Source organism: Lemur catta, chromosome Y (assembly GCF_020740605.2).
Source record: "Lemur catta isolate mLemCat1 chromosome Y, mLemCat1.pri, whole genome shotgun sequence".
NCBI lineage: Eukaryota > Metazoa > Chordata > Mammalia > Primates > Lemuridae > Lemur > Lemur catta.
The window spans coordinates 2,267,795-2,289,094 of NC_059156.1; the positions used below are offsets into that span (position 1 = coordinate 2,267,795).

Sequence of the window (21,300 nt, forward strand, 5' to 3'; positions counted from 1 at the left end):
GCAACCTCTGTGGAAAGTAATATGGAGATACCTCAAAGAGCTACAAGTAGAACTACCATTTGATTCAGGAACCCCATGACTTGGCATCTACCTAAAGGAAAAAAAGGACATTCTATAAAAACGACATCTGCACTTGCATGTTTATAGTAATACAATTCACAATTGCAAAGAGGTGGAAACAAGCCAAGTGCCCATCAATATATAAGTGGATTAATAAAATGTGGTATATGCCAGCCTGAGCAAGAGCGAGACCCCATCTCTACTAAAAAAAAAAAAAAAATAGAAAGAAATGATCTGGACAGCTAAAATTATATATATAGAAAAAAATTAGCTGGGCATGGTGGCACATGCCTGTAGTCCCAGCTACACAGGAGGCTGAGGCAGAAGGATTGCTTAAGCCCAGGAGTTTGAGGTTGCTGTGAGCTTGACACCATGGCACTCTAGCCAGGGCAACAGAGCAAGACCCTGTCTCAAAATAAATTAAATAAATAAATAAATAAATAAATAAATAAATAAATAAATAAATAAATAAATAAATAAAATGTGGTATACGTATAACATGGAGTTCTACTCTGCCACAAAAAACAAAAAAAACAATGGCAATCTAGCACCTCTTGTATTATTCTGGATAGAGCTGAAACACATTCTACGAAGTAAAGTATCACAAGAATGGGAAAACAAGCGCCACATGTACTCACCATCAAATTGGTATTCACTGACCAACACTTAAGTGCACATACAGTAGTGACATTCATCAGGTGTCAGGCAGATGGGAGGGGGGAGGGAGGAGATGAGCATATTCACACTTAATAGGGGCATGGACATGCTGGAAGCTCTGACTCAGGTGGGGCAAAGGCAATATAGGTAACCTAAACATTTGTGCTACCATAATATGCTAAAACAAAAATCAAATCACAGTGGATAACAGACTTAAACCTTAGGAGGGAAACTATTAGAATCCTAGAAGAAAATGTAGGAAAGATTCTTAACAGACATTGGCCTAGGCAAAGAATTTATGAAGAAGACCCCCTAAGGCAATGACAGCAACAACAAAAATAAATAAATGGGACCTGATCAAATTAAAAAGCTTCTGGACAGTTACAGAAACAGTCATGGGAGTAAACAGACAACCTACAGAATGGGAAAAAATTTTCGTATACTACACATCAGATAAAGGACTGATAACAAGCATCTATTTAGAACTCAGGAAAATCAGTAAGAAAAAATCGAACAGCCCTATCAAAAAGTGGGTAAAGGATAGGAATAGAATTTTTTCAAAAGAAGACATAAAAATGGCTAACAAACATATGAAAAAATGTTCAACATCTCTAATCATCAGGGAAATGCAAATGAAAACCACAATGAGTTACCACTTAACCCCAGTGAGACTGGCCTATATCAAAAAGTCCCAAAACAATACATGTTGGCGTGGATGCGGAGAGACAGGAACACTCATACACTGCTGGTGGGACTGTAAACTAGTGCAACCCCTGTGGAAAACAATATGGAGATGCCTTAAACAGATTCAAGTAGACCTACCATTCAATCCAGCAATCCCATTATTGGGCATTTACCCAGAAGAACAAAAGTCATTCTATAGAAAAGACACCTGCACCCGAATGTTTATAGCAGCACAATTCACAATTGCAAAGATGTGGAAACAACCCAAATGCCCATCAATTCACGATTGGATTAGTAAAATGTGGTATATGTATACCATGGAGTATTACTCAGCTATAAGAAATAACGGTGATACGACATCTCTTTGGTTCTCCTGGAGAGAGTTGGAACCCGTTATATTAAGTGAAGTATCCCAGGAATGGAAAAACAAGCATCACATGTACTCACCAGAAAATTGGTTTCCCTGATTATCACGTAAATGCACATTGGGGAATGATACCAACTGGATATCAGACTGAGACGGGGGGAGGGGATGGGTGTATACCTACATGATGAGTGCCTTGTGCACCGTCTGGGGAATGGCCATGTTTGAAAGTGCTGACTCAGACAGGTGCTGGGGGGAGGGGATGGAGATATGACTACATGGTGAGTGCCAGGAGCACTGTCTGGGGAATGGACACACTTGAGGCTCTGACTTAGGGGGATGGGCGGGACATGGGCAATCTATATAACCTGAGCTTTTGCACCCCCATAATAAGCTGAAATATGTACCCCCATAATAAGCTGAAATGAAAAAAAATAAAAGAAAAGTAAATACATAAAAATAAAATAAAAATAAAGGTCAGTTGTATACATGCACATTAGCAATAAGGAATTTGAAAAGCAAATTTTAAAAAGTGTCAATTGATAATAGCATAAAAAATAATAGCCAGGATGCAATCAAGATGGCTGACCAGAAGATCCTAACATTCATCTCTTCCACAAATAATAACCAGAATAGCCAGTAGATAACCACAAGCTGAACAGAAACGACAAGGACACTATAAGGCATAAAATCTCAAAATAGAAACATTGAGAGGGAAGCAAAGCAGCCATCTGAGGTTGGCTCAAAGACAGAAGGAACTGCCCATTGTGGAAAAAATCTAGGTGAGACGCCTCCAACAGTCATATTTCTACCAGATGCCTGGAATCCTAGCTACCAGATAACTCCCGCAGCCCTTACAGGCTCTTAGCCTAGTACCCAGAGCTGCACAAAGTCCATGCAACTACATTGTGTAAGAGAAGGAACTCACAGTGGTGCCACTCACTCCAAGAACCAGGCTACTGTGCCATGGCCATGGCACCATTTTGAAAGCAAAGCCAACACCGGACTACATCTTGCTCTGGGTCCCAATAACCCCTCCATCTCCACATCCTTGGAGCTCCATTGACATCCCCCAGATCCACCCAGAGTGCTCCAGCATCATAATGTTGATTAGAGACAGCAACGTGGACAGGTTCCTGGCACTAATGCAATGCAGTGCCCTAATTCCCTAGGAATTCCAGCACAACAGGGAAGCTGCCTATAAGACACGGGGAATACAGCATATGCTCCCCAGAGCCTGAAAAGAACTGCCTGAGCATGCTGTCACTGAAATCAACTCACTTCCATTAGTATCACGACCACCACACACCACAGTGTGGAAACAAATCCTAGTCTTCCCAGGCTGCTCCTGCCACCATAGGCACCTGCGTGTACCGTATGGAGATACGAGACCAAGGACTGGCCTGCCAACACCACCAAGGCCTGTGCATACTGGCTAGAGGTATGAGGACCAGCCCACTGAGAACCCATCTGGGGGCCCACTCCCACCATTGCCAATACCCACACATCTTGGGGGCCCAAGTACAAGCCAGCCTTTGCCAGAACTGATGGCCGTATGCCTTACCCAGGGGCCTGAAGACCTGCTCACTTGAGACCCATCAGAACCACTGGTGACACCTCTATGAGCCACCTGGGGGTCCGAGGACCAATCTATCCTGGTCCTGTCTCCACCAAAGACAGTGCCCAACCACACCACTTGCGCTGTCTAATGCTCTAGCTGCCAGCAAGCCTCATGGACTCCACAGCTACTGAGGAATTTGAAGACACTTCAGATGCTGATTACAGCTGAAAAAAATCAAGAGAACACCTATAGACAATACAAAAAACTAAAAAAACAGTTTGTGATATCAATGAGTTCAAAAAAATCATATGGATACTACACTACAGCACTCACCTAAACCCAAAGTACTCTACTCAAGCCACTCTATAGATAAATCTACAGGAAAATCTTCCCCTATGAAAGCTACTACATGAAACTAGAATAAGCAATTGTCCACCAAATAAGGATACTAATGTCAGAAAACACACACACACGCGTGGGCACAAAAAAGCATGACACCTCCAGAGGAACACAATAATTCTCCAGCAACACACCACAAAGAAAAAGAAGTCTGTAACATACTTAGAAAGAAATTCAGAGTAATGGTCTTAAAGAAACATGGCAAGATACAAGCGGATACCTATACAGAATACAAAAAACTCAAAAAACAATTTATGATTATCAATGAGTTCAAAAAATAGATATCATAACAATAGAACCAAATATATAACCTGATATTGAAGAACTACATGAGTAAAATTTAAAAGTACAACTGTGAGCTCCAACAACTGACTAGATGAAATGGAATTTCTGAACTTGAAGACAGGACTTTTGAAATAACTCAGGGGAAAAAGGCTGAAAAAAGTCTACATGAAATATGGAGCAAATATTCAAATTTGGGGAGCTCAAAAAGGAGAAAGGGTGGGAAAAGCACAGAAAACCTATTTAGTAAAATAATAGCTCGTAACTTTCCAAGTCTTAGAAGAGATAAAACATCCACAGGAAGCTCAAAAAAATCCCAAATAGATTCAATTTAGAAAGGTCTTCCGGCAAGGCATATTATAGTTCAAACTGTCAAAAGTCAAACTTAAAGGATTCCAAAAGCAGTAAGAGAAAAATCACGATCTGGATCAACCTAAGGGTACAACAATTGATTAATGCATAAAGAAAATGGAGTACATAAAAAAGAATGAAATTCTGTCATTCTTAGCAACATGGATGAACTTGGTGGACATTACAGTAAGTGAAACAAAAAGTACAGAAAGATAAACAAATACCACATGTTCTCACTTGTATGTGGGAAGCAAATAAATAAATAAAAATCGAACTCATACAAGTAGGGAGTAGTATCGTGGTTATTACAGCCTGGAAATGGTAGGCAAGAGGGGAAGACAGGGAGGTTGGTTAACAGATATACAGTTACAGATAGATGGAAAGAATAGTTCTAGTTTTCTGCAGCAATGTAGGGCGAATGCTGTTAAAAATAATTTACTGTGCATTTTCAAAAAGAGGACTTTGAATTTGCACAACATAGAGAAATGACAAGAGTTTGAGGTGATGGATATGCTAATTACCCTGATTTGATCATTACACATTGTATGCATGTATCACAATATCACTCTGTATCTTACAAATGTGTACAATTATGTGTCAAGTAAAAACAAAAGGGGATAAAAGAATTCTTACAAATAAATTAAACCAAGAAAGTACCAGATGTTTACACTAAAAACTAAATATACTGCTCAAAGAAAACAAAAATTTAAATGGAAAGGCATCCTGTGTTCATTCTGTAAATATCACAAACATGGCATGATCATTGTATGAATTTTACCTCTGTTAAAGAAAATCTTCAGTTGGCTACCAGTTAGTTCTCTGAAAAGCATACAGCAGTCCGCACCCTACCAGTTTTGTTTCCTGTGGTTTCAGTTACCTCTGTCAACTATGGTCCAAAAATAATACAATACTTTCAGATGATGTGGGGAACACATTCTTGTAACTTTTATTACAGTATATTTGCATTATTGTCCTTTATCATTAGTGGGGTTAATCTCTACTTTGATTAATTTATAAATTAAGCATCTGTATGTAGGTATAGGAAAAAATAAGAGTTAGTTACTATTTGTGGTTTCAGGCATCCACTGGGGGTCGTGAAATGTGTGTCCAGTTTCTCGAAGGAGAACTTGGTGTGGGAAAAGCATTTCAGGTGAATGAGGAGGATGTCAGGAACCACAGGTCCAGCTTCTTTGTGGCCAGCTGATGTCGCGTTTGCAGGTACTTACATCATAGTAAATGGGAGCTACTGTCGTTGATTGTTCAAAAATCCTTAGCAAAGCATTTAGTACACAGCTGATGCATGGTACTTTTTGCAACTACCACTTGATAATTAGTTTAAACACAGCTAGCTTAATCAGTACAATAAAAACCACAGACACTGCTGAGTGAGGGTCTTTTTATGCACAGGTAAAAGAAACATATTTGAAGGAAATACACTGTGTTAAGCACCCCCATTATGCCCCAAGTCATGAAAAAGGAGAAGACGTTATAATTTTAAAAACAAGCAGGATCCCCATTGCCTTTCCACATAAGGTACAAAAACATTGGCCATAAATGCGCCTGGAATGTTGTGTAGAGGGACCTGACAGATTACAAGGGTTGGGGATAATGAAGGGGAGAAGAGAGTGGACTTAGGGAGAAAAACGGTGAAGGTAGCTTTCTCCCACATGAAAAGGGCTAAGGTCCCTCCCTTAGTCCACATCCACTGACTCAGAACATGACAGGAACCCCTGGGCGGGTGATGCTTTGGGGCCAGGTGCAGGAGGCGATGAGAAGCACTGTGCTGTGTCTTGGCGTTGATAGAAGAGAACATAAGCTGCTTTTGACTGCAACAACAAGAAAGAAAACTTAGTCTGTTAAGGTTGGGAGAAGGAAGGGTGGGCAGTCAGGCAGTGACAGGGGTGATACCTTCATCTGGCTCTCAGCCGCAGGTGAAACACTGTTGTCATCAAAGTAATGCCACTGTCCACTGTCTTTGTTGCGGGCAAATGTTGTGTCTGTAAGGGAGCAGGAGACCATCCAAACTCATCCTCCTGCCACTGGGAGATGTCTAGACTCAACCAAGACCCACTGGCTCACATCCCCAGCTACCCACCCGGGATATCCTAACTACCCCAGTCAAGACCCTCAAAATGATCCTCTGGCTCAGAGCTTGGCACATACAGTGTCCATCACGCAAGCCACCATAATGGTTTGATACTGCAATCAGATCGTATTTGTACAGCACCGGATCCGACTCACTCTGTGGTTTGATGACAAACTCAGAAAAATCCAGGTCTCTGTGGATCAGAAGATGGTTAGTGCTAGTGTCACTGTGGCCACTCCCTACATTCCCCTCAACCATCTTCCCCCAACCCCAGACCGAACAGGGAACTCCACAAGGGTCTCCAGTTTCTTGCAGGAGAACATGGTGTAGGAAAAGCGCTTCAGGTGAATAATGAGAGTTTCAGGCAGCATCCACAGGTCCAGCTTCTTTGTGGCCAGCTGGTGTTGCTTGCAAGTGGGGCAGTACCTACAGACAGGACCTGAGTTAGTAAACAAGACATTTTCTGTACATTCTCTTTGTAATATTTGGCTTTCCTGTTCCATGTCTACTCCATACAGATCCCATATCCTGCCTGTCATTTTGCTCTTTCTGTTCTACAGAGATGCTGGCCTAATTTTAGAGCCTGTTTAATTCCTTCCTATTTTTTCACTCCTTCATTCACAAGGACTTATTGTTTCACCCTTTGGTACTATATTCTCTATCCAGTCCACGAAAATTTTGTTCAAGACTGGCTTTGTCTTCCTGGTTCTTTATTTGTTTATTCTCCAAATATCTACTAAATGCGAACTGCAGCCCAACAGCTACAAAGAGAAACACATAGCATACTTAAAAGATTCCTATCTCAAGAGGTTTATGTTCTAATGGAGAAAACAGTGTCTTTAAACAGGTTATATGGCATGACATCAAGCACCAACAGCTAGAATGAAAAAAGTGATGAGAGACTGAAAGGAGAACAATGATGGGCAAGTCTGGGAACATTTTTGATAGTAGTAAAGAAGACCCTTAGAAGGTGATTTTGAACACAGACGTAAGTAAAGAGGAAAAGTTCCTACTGATAATGTGGAAAATACTTTTTCTGACAAAATGAATCCAGAAAAAGACCTTTTGGTTTACAATAACCTGGAGTGTTACAGGCCATTGGGACAAATGAGCACATGAAGGAGAATGTGAAAGGGCATATTTTGTGGAAGTGAAGTTGCCTGTATTTGATTTTTGCTTAGTCCCAGGGATTCTATCTGGCCCCTCACCATAGGTTTTCTTCCTCCAGAGTCTCCACAGTAGTGAAGAGTTCAATACACTCCTGCAACCGCACCGGAGATTTCTTCAGAACATATCCTATGCAGTCATGCTTCACAAAGTCCTAGGGTTAGAGAAATAGACAGCTGAGTGAGAGACACAGTGGATGAACAGTGAGAGTGGAGTAGACAACACATGAAAAGTCTTAAGAACATGAACTCTGATGCTAGAATGTCCAGGTTTCAACAGCAGCCCTGTTGCTTACTGGCTACAATAATTTATTTCACTCTTTGTACCTCAGGTTCCTGACCTGCAAACTGGGATGACGATGCCTATAGCCCGCTCACTGGGCTCCTCTGAGGATTAAAAGTTAACGTTTGTTAAGTCCTTAGAACAGTGCCCACTTAGCATATATTGAAAATGATATATCCATATGACATTATTATTTATTACTACTAGTACTATTACAAAGATACTGGACATTGCAATAGATTTTTTTTAAAAAAGAAAGACACAAGGCTTTATATCTAGAAAAAATCTAATCAAAAGGATTTAGAGGAAAACTTCCTAACAGTCTCTTCTCACTGCACTTCCTCCCTACAGATTCACAGGAAAGGATCTATCTTTTCCCCAAAAGAGAAACAGAAATTTGCAGCCCTGGGAATTATTCAATGGGTATTTAGGTTCCAAGTCTGGACTGGACCTGAACCTGATCCCAGTTCCCTTCGCAGCTGCAGGAGTTAGGGGAGGCAGAGCATAAAGAGAGTTGAGGGGACACATCTGAGGGTGTCCCCAATGCCTAGGATCCTATTTACCTCAGCCTCCACCTCATCATAGTAACGCTTCTTCATCTCTGGCTCCCAGTCAATGGCAATGTATGGCTGGGCTAAAGGTGAGAAGTAGGTAGTCAACAGACCCAGCAGCCAACAAATTCCCCCACCTATCTCCCTTATCCTGGACAGCTTACAGCTGAAGGAGACTCTCTGGCCATCCTCACTGATGGCTGAACAGTCACTGGTGCCATTGGAATTCACTGTCTGCAGGGTGAACAGCAGCTTGCGTGGTGGTCGAGATGGGCCAGGGGAGCTGCCTGAGGGGGCCTGCCTCCCACCCCAGACTCTAGACCTGGCCCTGGTATGTTCCGGATCAGGGTCCTGGGGACTGTCCCCTGCTGTCTTCCCTGCCTTAGAGATATTGTCTTTCTCTTCTGTATCTCCTAAGACAAGAGAGAATTTCAAATATGAAATTATGTAAGTCCCAGAAGTCTGAACTACAAGGTACATCCAAAGAACCCTGGGTCAATCAGACCTACCCCAGACCCCCAACTCCTGACCCTCACTCAGGCCACGGGACCGCTTGTAATGGCCCTTGTCCTTGTCAATGCTCTCTCCTTCCTCTTCTTCACCTTTCTCATCTCCACTGTCCTCATCATCTGAGTTGGGCCTCGTCACATAGCGTCTGCCAGCAGAGAGAAGGACACTCTTGAGACAGGGGCACACGGGCAGAGAAAGAATCCAGGACTTATTATAGGAGGTCAGCCTACGCACAACCAGGTGTTAATTATGCACCTAGAAGTTCCAAGGAACTAACATACAAACACACGGAAGGCAAGCACATCAGCAATGACATGACAATGTATGCTACTTTAGGTATTATAATAAGCCAGTGGTAAATAAACACAAATTGCTACACATTTCAATTAGGAAACAACTCTGAGTAGTGGCACTAAAATACAGAATGATGGAGGAGAGATTAATGTACAACCAGTAACCGTATAATGTACTGCTTTGTTACTCATGGAAAAGATTCTGAAATTTAAGTCTGACAAAAGTCTACTGGTAAAAACACAACTAACCACGCTTCTCTAAGGACAACTACATACAAGCTTAAGTTGCCTGTATTTGATTTTTGCTCATTTCTGTACCCTCAACAACAAAGTGGGGAAGTGGTACAGCTGGAGGTTTAGACAGGAAAATACAATACACATTAAGTTTGGTATGTCTTTTGGATGTTGAAAGATAAGTATCAAACAACCGGTTATTCAGGTCAGAGTTCAGGCGTCATCTTTCCCCCCCTACACAGAAAGGACACACTCACGAGAGCCGATGCAGTAGAATGTGATACAAGCTATCCCAGGTGAGTTGGTCCCGGGGCACTGACACCAGGAGTGGATACCCAAAGAGCATTAGGCCATGGTAAGAGTCATCATAGTCCTGGGCTGGAGTGCGTTCCCGCAGGTAGACAGGAAGTACAATGTCCTCTTCCGTGCCCTCACTTTTCCCAGGCCTATCTGACACCTCGTATCTGTGAAGCAGGGGAGTTTGGAAATCAGGCCAGGTCCAATCAGGACATTCAAATGAAGATTGCCTGGCTCTCTTCCAGCTATTTCACACACTCACAGCTTAAAAATAGTTTTAAAGGACCTGAAAGGTCACCAAATGCATTGTGCTTCACAAAGTGTTAGGTAATTTTACACAGTACTTTGGTGTTTATATAATCGTTCTAAAAAGTGCTTTGGCATGATAAGGGTACTGGGAAAGATTACATAACTGAAAAAAAATTACACAATTTGCGAAGATCTATTTTAATGTTTGATTACCCCCAAAATTTACCCCCGTTTTTCTAAAAGGTCTTATATGTTCTGAAGTTTTTGAAGCTCATTATGATTAGTACTATTTCAAAAAACACACTTTTTGTTCTTAAGAAATATAAATAAATAAGTTTGGGTCAGCATCTGGTACACAAGGCACTTAGTAGGTGTGGAACAAAATACATATAAATTGGTAGCCTTTGTGTCTTAACAAAGAAGAAAACATCTAAAGATATTCAGTCTAAGACTATGTCACCCCACTGTCTGTAAAGACACATCACACTGGGGAGTGCCAGGTGAATAAGGTGAGGAAAGAAAGAGAGAAGGTGGCCTAGCTGGTGTCATATAGCAGGAAACAGGAGGTTTCTTGTTGCCTTGCTCACATGAAGATATCATCTCGGTCTAGGATGCCACTCAGAGATTCCTCTACCTGGTAAATTTTGTAAAAACGGTGACGGAAAACATTGGCTACCATCATCTGGAAATGGAATGCAGAAAAGTGGATGATCAGTCTACAAGGTCTCCCTATGCCCTTCCACCCCCTTCCCCTGAATCCAATCCTTTTCTTCCTCTGCAGATTCTCACCCTGCCTGGAGAGACACCTATGTGTTCGGAGAGAGCCACACACAGATCAAAGATTTTGCCTTTCTTGGGAACCGCAAGCTGGTGCTGAGAAAGAAAAAGCATCCACAAAGGATAAGAAAGGCATGCGGTGGGTTAATATAGGAAACCCTGAAGTGTGAGAGATTAATAAAAGGCTGCCCATATGTCCTTCATAATGTGCCCATTTCCCCATACCTGCTCTGGTCTGAGCTTCGGATCCATGGATACAAAGAAGACCTCCAGGATCCTGTCATGGCTGACAGGCAGTGGGACACTGAGGTAGCAGAAGGGATCAAAGGTCACGGACACATTGCCACAATCAGGGCACACCAGTGTGGACTTGAAGAGGCCATGGAAAGTGTCCACAATCACTGAATCATTCCACCGTTTGTGGTTTTGCCAGGCCTCCTGAGCGGCCTCCTGTTGACAATGCCATAGTAGGAAGGAAATAAGAGGTAGGGGTTGGTTCCTGAGGCAAGGGGAAAACAAGATTTGGGGTAGATGCATAGACGTTTAAGGTTAGGACACTCTTATCAAGAGATAAAGTTACCTGGATATTTGGAAACTGTGTTTACTGTCCAGGCTGGAGTTTATTTTGAGCAGGAGACTGTGTTGGGGTTAATTCTGAGTTTAGTGTGGGGTAGATGTACTGTTGGAGCTAAACTTGAGACTAAGGTTAGAGCTGAGATCAGCATGAATAAATTATCAGAACAATAATGTGCTGGATTTCCTAGGGAGGCCAGAGAATCTCTGAGGCAGAGGCTCTGGTGACTTCAGTGGGCTTTCCGTATGGAAGATTTTCAGGAGTAGTTTACCTGATCTGACCGCCCAGAGGCATCACATAGTTCCACATATTCCTTCTTCTTGACCCGATTGAGGTCCTCATGCAGCCCATCCAGGAGAAAAGATAGGAACTCCTGTAAATCATGTTGCTGGTATCCCAGAAACTGGGATGCAAAATGTCCAACCTTGGACTAGAAGGAGAATTGGGCCATCAAACAGGAAGTCAGGAGAGTCAAAAGAAATGTATCCATGTATGTTACAGGGGAAGGAGACATGGAAGGCTGAGTCATACCTTGAATATGTGGGGTACGATGGAGCGGTGGTGGCCTGACCATGCCTGCTTCACCAGGTCTGCATAGGCCTGTGCGATCTCACCTTTCATGCCCAGAGGGTTGCAGAAGTTGAGCTCCTCCAGGTACCGGTTGTTGAGGAAGTACTCAGTGAGCTGTGGTACATTGCTGAGGCACTGCAGGAAGCAGATGACACGTGAATAAGGCAAAGGAGGGAGAAGATGGCCCAGGTGAGAACACAGAAAAGAAACTGAGAAGAACAAAAGGGGAAGAGAAAGAGAAGTGGCAGGAGGTTGAGGAGAGAAGATAGCAATATTTTAGAAGAATGTAGTAGTAACAAAGGAAGGAAAAAGAAAGAGTGAATGATAGAGTTAAAGGTATTAATATTTCAGGAAGAAATGGGGTAGGCAATGCCATTCCAGACCTGTGAGGTCCTAGCTCCCCATCTCATCTGTTGCCCTGCCATGCCATCTAGTCCCCTACCTCTATTCCCAACCCCCAGCTCTTGAATTCCATTGCAGTTGCCAGACACAGTCCCAACAGCCTAACCTGCAGGGCCGAATTCATGAAGCATGTGTTGCCCAGATTGGTGAGGCCACAGACACCTGGCTGGCCCTCAAAGTCCTCATCATCCTCCAAAATGCTCCTCCTGGAGTTGGATGAGAAATTGTATTAGCTGAGGGCCTACTACATGTGGATGAAATGTGCTCACGGGCTCAGTCCTCCTTCCTACTGAGACCCCACCCTGGGTCAAACACCCAGGCCCAGGGACTCACATGCAGTGCAGCTTTTCACTAGGCCAAGTGCCATCTTTGTCTCGGGTCTCCATGATCACTACCTGGGTTCCAGGGAAGGAAAGAGGAAAAAAGGTACTAATGGGGCCTTTTGGCACAGGGGCCTCACGTCCCCAACCCAACCACTTCCAGTTAAGTCTAGGTACCAGTTCCTCTGAGCAGAAAAGCCCTTCTTAACACTTACCTGCCTAGGCCTGAGGCAGATGTCAAGCACAGTGTCATGTGTATTGTGCAAATGTTCAAAAGAGCCATCCGAGTTCTTGATCCACAGTCGCGTCTCTTCCTCAGGGTCCACAAGAAACTGCTCCCGAGCTGTGCGCAATACAAGGTCTAGAGAGGGCAATGGAGCAAATTCAAGGTTTTCCTGGGACCCAGAATGACTGACCAATCTCAGCATCAAACTGCTGACTCTTCCCCACTGCCTACATACTTAATATCTAAATTTGGGTACCGTAAGTCTTCAAACAACTAATTCACACTTAAAATATGAGACCCTCTTGGAATGCCATAGATGTGCCACGCCACCTTAGCCACAGAAATACAGCTCACATGTTCTAGGGACTAAGGGTTACAGTAGCTGTGGGTTGAATTGTGTCCTCAAAAATGGTATGTTGAAGTTTTTGAAATCCATAGTGATTAGTGCTATTTCAAAAAACACACTTTCTGTTCTTGAGAAATATAGATAAATAAGTTCACGTCAGCATCTGGTGCACAAGGCACTTGGTAGGTGTGGAACAAAATATATATAAATCGGTAGCCTTTATCTCTTAACAAGGAATAAAACATCTAAAGATATTCAGTCTAAGACTATGTCACCTCACTGTCTGTAAAGACACATCACACTGGGAAGAGCGACCTCTTATTGACAATGCCATAGTAGGAAGGAAATAAGAGTAAGGGTTGGTTCCTGAGGCAAGGGGAAAACAAGATTTGGGGTAGATGCATAGAAGGTTAAGGTTAGGACCACTCTTATCAAGAGATAAAGTTACCTGGATATTTGGAAACTGTGTTTATTGTCCAGGCTGGAGTTTATTTTAAGCAGGAGACTGGGTTGGGGTTAATTCTGAGCGCTACATCCTTGGCACCTATGAATGTGACCTCATTTGGAAATAGGGTCTTTGCAGATATAGTCAGGTTAAAATGAGGTAACACTGGATTAGTGTCATAGTATGTCTATGTGTGTATGTCTATGTCTCTCCATGATCTTATAAGGATACTAGTCCTAATTACAGACATATACCCACATACAGACAGAACACCATACGATGAAGGCAAAGATTGGCGTGATGAATTCATACGCCAAGAAATGCCAGAGGTTGTTGGCAACCAACAGAAATTAGAAAGAGGCAAGGCAATTTCTCCTCCAGGTTTCAGACAGAGCATGAGCCTGCCAACAACTTTAGTTCAGGCTTCTGGCCTTCAGAACAACGAAGAGAACAAGTTTCTATTGTTTTAAAACACCTAGTTTGTGGTACATTGTTACAGCAGCCTTAGAAGACTGTCTTAGTCCATCTGGTATATAACAAAATAACTGAGACTGGGTAATTTATAAACAACGTTTATTCCTTGCATTTCTGACAGCTGAGACGTCTAAGAGCACGGTACCAGAAAATTCAGTATCTGGTGAAGGCCGCTCTCTGCTTCAGAAATAGTGTCTCTTGTTGCATCTTCAAACATTGGAAGAGGTAAACAAGCTCACCTGTATGTATTTCATAAAGGTGCTAATCCCATTCATGAGGGTGCTCTCATGAATTCATCACTTCCTAAAGCCTCCATTTCTTAATCCTACCATATTGGCAATTAAGACACATTCACACCATAGAAAGACTAATACAAATCCTGGCAGTAGTAAGTGGGTTGCTGCTGTAAAATAAATGAATACATAAATAAATAAAATGAAAATGTGCAACTGGATGTATGAGTAATGAGTAGAAGAGTTGTGAGGTGCACAGTAGTAAAAATCCAGATTGCCTCAAATAGACTGTTGCTAGAAATATGAATATTAAAGGCAATTCTCATGAGGTCTCAGATCTAAGAGAGTAAGAAACACATTATGAGTCACAGTAGAGAAAATGCTATCATTTTAGAGAATACAGTACACAAGTTAACACAAACCGAATGCTGGCAGAAATACAAACATTAAAGGTACTTCTGATGAGAGTTTCAAAGGAAGTGAGGAATATGTTAGTGGATACTCCATAAAAGGTGACCTTTGTTATAAAGTGGCACAAAACTTGGCTGGATTTTGTTCTGCTGCTGGGAGGAAGTACTAATTGCACTTGTAAGTGATAAATTTACACATTCAGCTGAGAGGATTTCTAAGCAAAGTGTCGAAGGTGTGCCCTGGTTTACCCTTGGAGCTTATAGTAAAAAAAAAAAAAAAAAATTAAAGACATAAATCGAGGAAAGGATTGTTAAGCACAAAAGCAAAAAGGAACAAGCACTTGATGATTTGAAAATTTCTCAGCCTACCCAGGCAGTTTGTTCTGAAGATAGGACCAAGAGTCTGACAGGATAAAAGTTGGTCAAAGATGCTAGACATGTGACTCATTGACACAATCAGCCATCTCTACAGAAACCAGAATAGAGATGTATTTATCCCAAGAAGATCTGTGGAGGACCCTTTTGTCTGACGGTGTAAATACACTTGACATCCATGAAATACTGACAAAGATTTGAGAATTTTATACAAGTAGAAACATTGTCTTTAAAAAGACAAAGACAGGATAAAATGAAGAAAGAATGCCTCCAAGAGCAGAACCACAAATGCAGAAACCAAAGACGACAAAGCAATGGCCCAGAGGCCAGGCCTAATGTGGTCTCTGCAAGCCCAGAGGCAGAGCAATGAGCCAGAGAGGATTATTCTCAAGCACTGAGAACTAACAGAATTTGCGCTGCTGAGTTTGAGACAAGTAATCCCCTTATTCCTTCCAATTTCCACCTTTCAGAATGGTAGTATCACTACTGTATTTTAAAAGTAGATAGCTTGTTTTCTCATTTCACAGGTTCACAAATGAAGGGGAATTTTGTCCCAGAATGAATCAAAGCCGGAGTCTCACTCATACCGGATATAGACAATTCCAACGATTACATCTGGGACTTTCTGAATTGATATTTGTATAACAGTTTGAACTTAAGAGTTCACAGTGGAAGAGACTTCTTTATGTGCTGAGACAGGATGAACCTATTATTTTGGGGGGCCAGACATGAATTAGGGGAGGTAGTGGTAAAAGGGGGCAGAATTCCAGCCTCCAGAACTGTTAAAGGAATAAATTTCTGTTGTGTTAAGCCACCCAATTTTTAGTACTTTGTTTTGTACCCATAGGGAACAAAATATAGTAGCCTATATTTCATCAGTGGCCCCATTGCCACCACCATCAACTGTCACCAGTGTTTCTTCACTTCTCTGAAATCTGGCTAATACCCTTTCAGGCTTCTACAACCCAACCAACATATTCTTGAGCCCACTTTTGGGAATTATGTCTGAATCTGTGTCTCCTGAGCCAAGTCATCAAGGCCCATTTCCTAGACTCACCAACAGTGTCTGTGTGGCTAAACTGAGCTTCATGAAGTGTGTTCATGTCACTGTGCTGGACAAGAAGAAGCTCTAATGGGTAAACCTCAACCTTTCGCATGCTGGCAAGCTCCACGACCTGTTAAGGGGAGAGAGGTACACACGTGTATCTGTCTTACAGCATATATACACAGACGTAACCACATCTACAAAACCACAAAAATATGTGAGAGTAGAGAGTAATAAGTATAAATGTATCTCTACACACAGCATTTACAGTGACATATACACAAGTGTGGTCCCACCCTGGGCCTACCACCTCCCACACCTTCCAAACAATCCTCCCAAAATACCCTCTCTACCCACTGTACCTTGCGTTCAATAGGTGGTTGATCATGCTTCAGACCATACCAACTCACTAGCTGGTGCCAAGCAGCCTCTGGGAGAAGCACATAGTCCTCACCTTCCACCAGCCACTCTTTAAGGCGCCAGTTCACCTGATCTTTGGGGACCACAGAGAAGAAGAAGGGTAGGAAGTCTGCAGAATAATTTTGGGAACTCCACGTACCCACCAATGGCTTAAAAGATTGGCTTGTGACCATTCATAGAGATAAACAAAAGTCCAGAATTTGTGCAGGTTATCATAAGGAAGCACAGGTACCTTCAAAGAGTTCAGCATTGTTGATGCAGCCTGGGAAGGTGCTAGAGTCCTGGTTCCCTCCTTGCACATACACTTCCCACTGTTTATACCAGTGCTGCTCTACAAGGAACCTGTAGTCCAGACAGGTAACAAAGGTCTCTGGTTATCTGGCGGTCAGTTGTGTGACTCCTTGTCATTATTAATTGCAGATGGGCAAATGTCACCCAAACAAGAAAAATACCACAATGACCAAGAATTCATGAAATCAATTTCCACCAAACACTGATCTACCATTAACTTGACTCCTTTCATTATGTACTTACAATGTTTCTGAGGGATCATTTCTTTATCAAACTTATCAACATAATGCAAAGTAAATCTCCTACAAAATGAACTTACCAATAACAAATAATGTTCAGAAAAAATCATATTTAATGGAAAATAACTTCAGTAGTAATCTCACTAAAGTGAGAAATTAGTCAAAGATTTCTACTCTCCCTATAATCTACATTAGAGAACTAATCAGTATGATGAAATAACTACTCACAAATAATGAGTAACAAAATGATAACAATTCAATTGACACTAATTATTTTACCATGTGGTTATCACTATTCTAAAAACTTTCTAGATCACTAACTTATAATAGTTATAAAAACTGTAGGAGATAGGTAAAAACACCATTCGTTCTAAGTTAAAAAAGGTACGGAGTGGAATGTGCCATTATCTCACAGTTAATACATTAAAATAACTAGAATATCAACCAGGCTGTAAGACAAGAATACTGACAAGTATTATCAAAAAGCAAAAAACATGACTATCTATCTACATAAATACCATAAGAGGTTTTATAAACTACTACAATCAACAAGAAAATTCAGAAAGGTTACTAGATAAAACTTAGTAAGAGTGTTAAATAATCAATAACAGTGTTCCTAGCAAGTGGAAAACTTTTTGGATGTCTCTGACATTAATAATTGAACATATAAACACCCTGTAACCTTGAAATTCCACTCCTAGGTAGTTACCAAACAGAAATGCTCGTGTGTGTGTATAACCAAAACACAATCAGAAAAACATTGAGGGTAGCATTTTTTAAATTACTCCATAAATATTTTGACTACTATATTTTGGATATCCTGCTTGCCAACTATATTTTCTATTAGGAAGTACAAGATTCTATTAGACTACACAAATAGATAATGCACTGCACAAATAAATTTTGACATCTTCATACTGTAAGACCATATTTACAAGGTTTTACATTTTACCAAAGTGAGGCAAACATGAAAAGAGCTCACTTACTTCTTAAATATATTGGATGTTACGTTATGCTTAAAATTTTCTCCAACTTTTTTCTAAAGTTTCAAAATAATTATGAAATTAAGCAAAATATTCTCACTATAATTAAACTTTGTGAATCAATGGATTAAAAAAATCATGGGATTAGCTCAATAACTGCAGAAAAATTCATCTATAAAATTAAATACAATTAAATTTATATAAAAACAATTAAAGCATAAACCATAACCTTATAAAAGCCTGTTAATAAACTGGGAACAGAAGTGACTTTTGCTTGCCTTTTCCTTACCTAAGGGCTCTAACACATAGGAAATGATACAGTTGGAGATGAAATTTTAAGACAGTTCTGTTAAAGTCAGGAACAGATCCAAATAACCACTATTACACTTATTATCTTACATTGAATGAATGCCCTAGATAGTACAACGATGTAAGGAAAAAATGGATCTTAAAGACACAAAATTGTTCTTCACAAATTTTGTGAATCTACAATAGGTAATTCAAAAGAATGTACAAAACAATCTGAAGTAATGACAGTAATGCTGTCAATTTATTGTAAGTACTGTTCAAATGTTCCTTAAAAGAACTTTCTGTCAAACTTCTGAGAAAAAATATGATTAAAATCTTGCATTAGGAAAATATAAAGACCATTCTATTAGTCATTCTATGTGGCCATCATATCTTTGATACCAAAAACCAGAAGACAGTTACATGATAGTCCTGTAACAATTACAGGGAGACATCACAGCTATCCATGCAAAAGTCCTAACCTAATTTTTACGAAATAAATTTGACAACATATTTAAAAAGACCAAAGTAGTTTAAACCCCATAATTTGAGAGGTCTGCTATTAGCAAATCATTGTAATTCACACTAACGATAGGCAAATGACCACACAGTAGAAATAAGAATGTAAACAACTAATCCTAAAAGATGCTGCCTACGTTTGTTCAAAGCTGCTACCCACGCTCAAACCTTCTGACAAATCCTGGTCCCAGACTGAAGCTACTTCGGACTCCTCCAACAGGCTGCCCCATTCATAAGGTTTGCCACCTCACTGAAGCCCCAGCTCCTGAGTTCATTTCCACATTCTAGACCCGAACTCTCGATCTTTATTTCTCGGGAGTAACAAGAGAGCCCATGCCATCTCACAGCAACACTCCAAATACATAGTCTGAAGACCCCAGTCAGCAAAAACCCTCATCTTTTCCCACCCCAGACCACTTCCCATTACATAATAAATCCCGCTCTATTCTTAGGCACCAAATTCTACCAAACAAACCCATTTCCTCTCACTTACTTCCCAAACCTAGCCTAATTCCTAGGTGATTCCAAAGGTCTCTAGGCTCCTTGGAAACGTGATTTCTTAATAGGCACCCTCTCGCTTACCAAGGCCACTGCCTCCCCACCCGGTCCCCAACTTAATGTCACATATTCCCCCGTCCCTCGGTTGCCGGCACACACACCACCTACCCCCCAACTCCAATCCCGCGACAAACACCGTCATGTTTTCTTATGCTCCGGATCAAAACCCCAGTTGCCCCTTTTCCTCAATATTGACTTGGTCCCTGTACAGGCCAGACTTCCTGCCTCACCAGCTCTCTCCAGGACGCAGAGGCCGCTCTCGACCTTCCTCACAGTTTTCTACTCGTCGCCACTGGCTTGCCAAAGTTGGCGCTGATTCCTGAGGCTCCCGGTCTACTGAGTCCGCCTCGGCGGTACTGTCCTCAGCCGCCGCCATCACAGTCGCCGTACACCTCCTACACTTCTAGAAGCCAAAGACAGGAAGTGACGTTTTACCATACTTCCGGCACGGGGATCGGAAAGAGAACTAACTGTTGGACGACGTAAGCGGAGGCTTCAACCCCCTGCAGTCATCTTAGGGGTCAGAAACATGCAAGCATTGCCTAACGTTTTAGAGCTCTTGGGATTCCTTTTAGTGAAAAATCAAGTGCTGTAGTGACATTCTTTCTGATGATAAACAAGTCCCTGAAGGTGCTGGGAAGCAAACAAAATGGAGGGGAACATGTAGTTTAATAAAAAAGGCAGTGGCAGAAAGTCTTGGTTTTGTAAAGTTTTGTCCCAGATTAGGTAACCAAACACGCATAGAAATTTCTCATACTGGCTTCAATAATCAAATGACAGACTTCAAAAAGTAAAAAAGTTTTAAAAAGGGAGAGAGAGACACCTAATGGGTCCGTCTGGGGGATGGACATGCTTGAAGCTCTGCCTCGGGTGGGGCAACGGCAATATACGTAACCTAAGCATTTGTACTCCGTTAATATGCTGAAATAAAAGTCAAAAAAAGGGGGGAGAGAATCCTAGGGGACTAGAGGGCACAGGCCCAACATTCCTTACCATCGTCAGTTGAAACAATGCCAAAGCTGTAAGGCCTATAGTGAAGTCCACGTAGATCAGGGGGTGGAAAAAGGGTTCTAGTCTTCAGTATTACAGTAGAATAACTATACTTAACAATTTATTGTATAGTTCAAGACAATAGGAGTGAAATGAAAATGCTCTCAACATAAGATTTAATGAAAAACCGAAATGATGGATAAACCAGTTTCTTTGATTTCATTAGTACACCTTCCTTGCTCGAATCAAAATATAACATGCACTTCATAAATATGTCCAACTCTTACATATCTACAATAAACAAACATAAAATAATTAATAAAAATAAAAAATAAGTACTACTTATGTACCTATAATAAATAAAAATGAAAGCACTTAAAAATTTGAAAATATTTATGTTTGAAAAAATAAGGAGAGGTCACAATTATTAATCTCAGATTTAAAAGAGAGAGTATCAGGGCAGGTCCAATGCATATTAAAAATAAAATAAAGGAATATTTTAAATAAATGTATTCACATTAATTGGATAATCTCTGTAGAAGGGAGATTCCTTGAACATACATTGTCCCCATACTCACACAAGAAGAAATAGACAATAATTTCAATAACTTACTTTTAATAAAGAAATTTAAACACAATTAATAATTTTCCCAAGCAGAAGCATCAAACCTAAATGGGTCATTGGAGAATTCTACCAACATACAATCAAGAATTTGTACCATTTTTTTTAGAATCTTTTCCAGAATGTAGAATCAAAGTCAATATTTCAAAATTCCTCTCGGAAGGCA

General features: G+C 41.1%; 1 protein-coding gene across 1 annotated transcript; it reads right to left on the reverse strand.

The window, feature by feature from the left end:
* Positions 1-6,049: 6,049 nt before the first annotated feature.
* On the reverse strand, positions 6,050-19,898 carry LOC123629038 (ubiquitin carboxyl-terminal hydrolase 11-like). The gene is made up of 21 exons (XM_045538970.1): positions 19,753-19,898; positions 16,877-16,986; positions 16,587-16,717; positions 16,237-16,354; positions 12,886-13,031; positions 12,684-12,745; positions 12,457-12,556; positions 11,910-12,083; positions 11,650-11,808; positions 11,030-11,254; positions 10,817-10,900; positions 10,615-10,709; positions 9,739-9,945; positions 9,047-9,099; positions 8,609-8,854; positions 8,457-8,527; positions 7,653-7,765; positions 6,721-6,870; positions 6,522-6,637; positions 6,267-6,355; positions 6,050-6,184 (listed from the first exon to the last, which is right to left on the reverse strand). The coding sequence occupies exons 1-21, from the start codon at positions 19,896-19,898 to the stop codon at positions 6,050-6,052; spliced, it is 2,730 nt and encodes a 909-aa protein (XP_045394926.1).
* Positions 19,899-21,300: the final 1,402 nt, after the last annotated feature.

Coding starts and splice junctions, on each gene's coding strand:
- LOC123629038 (XM_045538970.1), bottom strand. CDS start 19,898: ATGGCGGCGGCTGAGGACAGTACCGCCGAGGCGGACTCAGTAGACCGG. Junction 13,032..16,236: donor TAGCCACACAGACACTGTTG/GTGAGTCTAGGA, acceptor TGCCCTCTCTAG/ACCTTGTATTGCGCACAGCT. Junction 9,100..9,738: donor ATTCTACTGCATCGGCTCTC/GTGAGTGTGTCC, acceptor CTCTGCTGGCAG/ACGCTATGTGACGAGGCCCA.